The 6,661-nt window shown below is 40.0% G+C and overlaps 1 protein-coding gene across 1 annotated transcript in view; it reads right to left on the bottom strand.

Annotated features, from left to right (window-relative positions):
• Positions 1-695: 695 nt before the first annotated feature.
• Positions 696-6,661, bottom strand: part of Cog4 (conserved oligomeric Golgi complex subunit 4) — a 45,144-nt gene continuing 39,178 nt past the window's right edge. The window contains exons 20-22 of the mRNA XM_089579503.1: positions 6,112-6,240; positions 3,015-3,106; positions 696-973 (exon numbers count right to left, since the gene is read on the bottom strand). Of these exons, the coding sequence (XP_089435629.1) occupies positions 931-973; positions 3,015-3,106; positions 6,112-6,240 (264 nt within the window). The 3' untranslated portion in view covers positions 696-930. The remainder of the gene's footprint in view (positions 974-3,014; positions 3,107-6,111; positions 6,241-6,661) is intronic.

The raw sequence follows: 6,661 nt of genomic DNA, 5'->3' as shown, positions 1-6,661 counted from the left end.
TAGTGCACCATTGTGCTCATTCTCTTTCCTGATAAATGAAAATATTTTTCTGGTCTCTTGTGGTTCAATTTCTTTCAATGAGAGCCCATAGATGAAATACTTACATTGTCAAAAATCATTTTTTGCATTAAGCAGGTCTGACATATTTTTTTAATAATTAAAAGCCAATCCTTGTTATCATCAACTACCTACGCTCATGAAACATATTTTGATGCCCCTGAAAGCTAGAAAAGATGCGTGTATTCACTAAATCCATTAGAGCATCACGTTTTCTGTGAAGCTTCTTTGTGTTTCAAGAGGCAGCAGGTGCACAACACATTTTCTATGGTTTATGGTTTATGTGGTTTAACGTCCCAAAGCGACTGAGGCTATGAGAGACGCCGTAGTGGAGGGCTCCGGAAATTTTGACCACCTGGGGTTCTTTAGCGTGCACTGACATCGCACAGTACACGGGCCTCTAGAATTTCTCCTCCAAAGAAATTCTAGCCGCCGCGGCCGGGATAGAACCCGCGTCTTTTGGGTCAGCAGCCGAGCACCATAACCGCTGAGCCACCGCGGCGGCAACACATTTTCTGATGGAGTAATTATTTCAATACATTTGAGCCCCTTTCAAAGGTCTCCTCATGGGCTTTCATTCACATCCTTTGCTCCTAAAAAATCAACTACATACAATTGCTGCAATGTAAGAGGATCAAATAAAAAGAGACTTGTGTTCAATACCACAAGGTGATCTTTTTATTTCCATTTTAAATAAAGTTAACCGGTACTTAGCACTTCCATATTGTGCACAATAAGTGCATACACTGCATGACTTTGGTCTATGCACCATCTGTCCCAAAAAATTAAATGTCACCTGCACTGGCCAAGGCAATGCTGGCCTTTCCTTTTTTATGATACACCGTACAACTATAGGCTCAGTGTTAGATACAACTAAAGCTTCAGTCTTCTTATGTCCTCTTGACGGAAATCATTCCTGTAATTGCAAATGAAACAGGAGCTGCACTATTGCATAGTGACAGTAAAAGAAGCAAATGAAGAACAAGTGGCACATTGTTCTTCATTGACATTGACAGTTCATCATGATGTCGTGGTTAATCCCTTAGTGTGACATTGCAGGTGAAGGCCAGACGCCTCCAAAGAATTAACTGTGAAGTCATGACAATCAGTTGAAGCCATTGGCTGGAGTATCTTCTTTGATGGGTGTTTTCTGCTTTGTTTTTTTTTTGAGCTGTATCCGACTATAGTAATGCCGTCCTTTAATTGAGTATGAACATACTAAAGCTGCCTGTAACTGCTGTCAAAATATATGTTAGAACAAAGTAACAGAAGTAAGTAAATTTTACATATGAGGACTGTCTGGGAAGTATCTGACCAGGTTTATGATCCTCAAAACCTATGGCTCCACTAGCACCTCACATGGACAACTACTGAAGGGCCCCACAGCGTGTATGTAAGCATTTTTGTCTGCTTGATTGGCAGTAAGGCATCACTTTGAATGAGGTAATGTGTAGAGCGAGTGTCGCATTCGCAATGACAGAGGGACTTGGTCAGCACAACTGAATCTCGTTCTGCTTCTGGCATCTGCTGTGCACTACAGCCCAGACACACCTTCAGCTTTTAGATAGCAAGAAGTAGCATAGTTTAATTTCAAAGGCATAAAATTTCCGACTATCAAAGTGATTTAGAAAAACAAACAAAACAAAAACACTACAGCAGTAGGTGACAATCTCAAAACAGGTATTTGAAATCAACTTCAAGAAGTAAGAGGATGCTCATTTAAGAAGGGACGTGGGGATCAAATTGTAAAAATCTCCAACAGAATTCAGATTTTCGAAACCACCATATTTTGTATCTAAGGATTTTTAATTATATCCCAAAAAATTTTCACTGAAAACAGCCCAGAAGTTTCTTTAAACAATGTTTTTGTAACCATAGGTAGCAAGAAACTGGCTGAAATCTCCCGTGAAAATGCAGTTTTCTCTACAGTGTTTTTTTTTTTTTACCTGACTGCCCCGCTTGCAGAAAGCATAGCATGACAATGGCTCTACAGATTTTTATGCACTTTTTATTGTGTTCCTTGATAAATTATTTCTGCAGTGACATTCCTATATTTTTCAATTGCTTTCTCATTTTTTCACTTTGTCACTAATTTGACACGATGATGAGTGCATTATGCATACAGTGATATAGCATTTTGTGTAGAAAAAAAGCCAGGCTGCTAAAAATACTACGCTCCTGCCATGCTTTGTTGCCACGCCAGGCTTTCTGTGCATTTGGTATAGCAATGAAGCCCTTAAAAATTTATAATGTCAATACTAGTCAAGACTTTTAGTGAAATACTGAATTTAAGCATCCAACTACTTCTCAAAAAGCATTCCAAATTTCATTGCTCTACATGAAAAAATAAATTTCACCTCTCAACACCGCGAGCTTAAAAGGGGGGGCACTCTGAAGTGGGTCAGATGTCATTAGTCTAGCAATACTTTGATTTGAGCTAGTTGGTTGTAGCATGACATGTTTACGCAAAAGGCGTACTAGCGCTAAAAAAACGGAGAAAACACACACAACCAGACAGGACTGGCGCCAACTTCCAACTGAGTTTATTCACAGAAAAACCACTTGCAATCATTGTGGTTATTAAGTGGTTTTTCTGTGAATAAACTCGGAAGTTGGCGCCAGTCCTGTCTTGTTGTGTGTGTTGTCTCCATTTTTTTTGCGCCAGTACGCCTTTTGCGTAAACATGTCATTAGTCTAGTTTGCCAACTTTTTGAAAAAAAAGTCAGACATTTTCTGTGAAGACATCATATTTAACGCCACAGACTCGAGTAGTTAAGGGATGACTGAGCAAGTTTTCAGCAAGGAACAGGCAGCAGCATCCCGAGCTCATGTGGTACTTCTGCAGAAGTGGCAACACTCTCAATCAGGATCCTCATGACATCTCTTCTGATCTCAAAACGTGACTCACATGCTGCACCAGTTTCAACAGAATGAAAAAATAAGGAGTGCCGGTTTACCTCAGACTCAAGACCTGTCTCACTTCTGTGGGGGTAAGCCTCCAAGTCATTGGTCCAGCATTGGTTCCCCAAATATCCAGGATTTCAGAAACCTGAAATTCGCAGCAGAATATATAAAATGTCCTTGAGTAAAAAGTCTGAAGTAAGGATTTCACAACGTGATCAATGCATATATACTACATAATCCCATTTATGTTGAGAAGTTTTTAAATAAACAGTCCAGCCCTCCAACAGCAATCGCCATATTTTGAAAATGTTTTCCGGGAGTGTAGTAAAACATAAGGAAACAAATGAAAGGTGCAAAAAGACATAAGAAAAGCGTTTCACTAAGCACTGCACCAAGCTGACTGATGATCCTTCGTGCAATCACACTGATTCAAGGTTTTTAGTTTCTGCTACTATTCCATGCACAGATAGTCTACGACAATGCGTGACATGACAGGTGCACTTTTTTTCAGTTTTCAAATGACCAAGCAGTCTAAGAGTGGTGCAATAACAGAGGGCTCTATTCATATCTTACTGATTTACTGATTTTTTTAACAAACAAGAAATTCTCACACTATGCACATTATTATGCTTTGTTCTTATCAACACACACTCACAGCAGCCAGGTACTAAACAAATTTCTAAATTTAGTAGGAAAATACTCAGCTGCTGGTCCACAGTAGCTATCTCTAAGCTTGATTCTGCACAAAAAAAAAACAAAGAAACTTGAAGAAAATAGATGCTCTGCTCAGCACAACATGAGCTGATCGAGTACACAAAGCTATGCAGCATTCCCATGCAGCATTTACGATCCCTTTTGTTATTCAGTCTTCAAATGAAACCTTTGAATGTGGTATAGGGAGCTGCATTTCTGACAGTAGGTTTCACACTCTGACATGAATGTCTCCTGCATGCTTACGATAGCCTCCGTGTTAAAGAATCTAGTATACCTTTAACATTTAATATGTAAAATGAATATAAACTTGAAAGAAAAAGGGTTACAGATTGAAAACCCATTAATTCACTTACAAAAATTCCAGTACAGTTCTAAGACAGTGCTAAATATAAAATTTAAAACACATGAAGCTGCATTTTTTTTTCTCACAGATACATTTAAACAGCCAATTCCTATCTATCACTCACTCAATGATGGCATATATCGGACACTGGACTAACAGATTAACAGCAAAATTTTATTGGACTGTATTCAATGGTAGCAGTGGCATTAAGCTATGCCTCCTACTTGAGCGATGAAAGAGAAGCAGTAATGAATTGACCACACAGACACTTCTGCTTGTAGCAACACTGAAGCTAAACTTAAAGCTAAACTGTGGCAAACAGAAAACAGACAGTGATTACATAAGAGCTGTCGTGAGGTGATAACCTGATATAATAACTGCAAGTAATGCCTAAAAGTTCTGCAAGAAGCTGATCAATGCCTGCTACAGCGGGTACTCTGCTTCTGAGCATGAAAAAGAGAGAGAAAGAAGAATGGAAAGGCAGGGAGGTTAACTAGGTGACGCCCAGTATGCTACCCTACACATGGAAAGGAAACAAAGGGAAAGATAAAATGGGAGCGAGGAAGGTAGATCACTTTTTCACATGTTCGTAGTCCGTAACTAACCGGGTACATCGGGCATACTCTGAAAGTTTACAGCCTTGAACCCAATCCCGAGTCTTTCAAGAATTTCAAAAGTGCCTTCACAGCTGTCCTCTGCGATGAAGGTTTAGTCCAAGGACCCAGAATCTTGGCTGTAAGGGGATGAGGATCTAGATCTAAGCGGCAGAGCATTGCAGCCAGGAAGACACGCTCACGCTCAAACAGAGGGCAATCACAAAGTAGGTGCTTAATTGCCTCATCGCACCCGCAGTTCTCAAATGCCGGAGAGAGTGCCATTGCGACTAAGTGGGACCAGACACAGGCAACACAAGAGTGTAGCATCGCAGCGAGAGAGGCCAGATGATGGATTGGGTTGAAGTAAAGGGTCGAGGCGGTGTAAACAGCACGCCGAGTTTCCAGCATCAGCTTTGACGTTTCGAACAATGCCACTGTGTCCTGGTAGCCACTAGATGATGTCATGACCCTCTCCAAGTGCCTAGTGGTGTAGATGTCTTATCTCTGCTACAAGTTGCTCATGGTCACCATGGCACAAAGCATAATTCAGACATTAGGTTTCACATTTGATCCCCATTGCTGTAGCTGTATTTTCATGGAGATAAGTTGTAAAAACATTCCTTTACTTATATTTAAGTTCCTGCTAAAAAGCGCCATGTGATTTAGGCTAATCCAGAGCCCTCCACTCGGGCATGCCTCATAGCTCATGTGTACACAGTGTGTTTCACCTAACCTAAGACTTTGCATAATTTTTAAAAACAGGCTTTCTGAAGATGCTTTTTTTGGCATAGCATTGTCAGCGGTGTAGTACATCAGAACACAACTAAGATGTGCTAACTGGTAGGCTGGATAACTAATATTGAATAGTTAACTTTTTAACTATTGCTGTTAGGCTCTTGAATTACAGGGAGGCGTGTAGCCCACCGCAGCTAATATCCATATCAGTTTCTGGAATTTCAAAAACGCGGTTACCCTCAGTGCTGTGGCCCATCAAATTTTGGCTACATCGCACCAAAATACATGAGCTCTCGAGAAGCCTGCAGGCAAAGCAACTCCTCCAGTGCATGTAGCTTGCCAAAACAGCCAAAATTTGTTTTGTCACAGCGCCAAGGTTACCCGCGTTTTTGAAAATCTAAGAACTGATATGGATATTATTTGCAGTGGGCTAGGCGCTTCTCAATAATTAAGGAGCCTAACAGTAATAGTCAAAATGTTAACTATTCAATATTAATTAACTAGCCTGCTAGTTAGCACGTCTTAGCTTTATTTTGATGTACTATGCTGCTGACAATGCTATGGCAAAAAAAAACACTCTTCAGACTCAAAAAGCCTGTTTTTAAAAATTATGCGAAGTCTTAGGTGAAACACCCTGTATATGGTAAGTAAAAATCTATTGTCAGAAAGCTGACAGAACAAAATCTGAATGACAGTTTTTCTACAGGCTTTAAGGTAAGTGAGCTGAGTGAATCAACACAAAAACTTGTGCAGTCTACTCACCATTTCCATGTTCAAGAGAGTAGAAATCTGTGATACCCTGGAAAATTTGTCTCTAATTGACCATGTTGTGACAGACGTCATGTAGCTAATCAGGTACCGCAGTTCCTTGTCAAACTGAAGGCCCCCAAGCTGCAAATAATATTTAACAATAAATTCGAGCCTACATGATAATGGTCATCTAAAAGACTAAATGCAAGCACAAAATACAGAATGAACAAAAGATCACTGCGTACCGTAAAGCTATACCGTTCAATAGAAGTGTGCAATGAGTTTAAGGTTGTACTGGCAAGAAAAATAAGGTCATGTGCAAAGCAAACATTTGTAATGTGCAACTGCTGGAGGCTTTGTAAGCAACTGCACAATGTGTTACCTTTTTGCAGAATATGTTCATATATTACTGTTCAACCTTGGGTGGTTAAGACCCCATTGGTTGACACATAAATTGGTTGACTGGAACAATGAACATGCAGTGCAACAGTCTACATTGAAGCCTTAGCAACGTTAGTAAATGAGTAGATGCTGCACTCTGTTAAAGCTTTATCACCGCATA

The sequence above is a fragment of the Amblyomma mixtum genome, chromosome 3 (genome assembly GCF_055824585.1).
Source record: "Amblyomma mixtum isolate Tamu chromosome 3, ASM5582458v1, whole genome shotgun sequence".
NCBI classification, from domain to species: domain Eukaryota; kingdom Metazoa; phylum Arthropoda; class Arachnida; order Ixodida; family Ixodidae; genus Amblyomma; species Amblyomma mixtum.
This window is presented reverse-complemented; position numbering and strand designations above follow the sequence as displayed.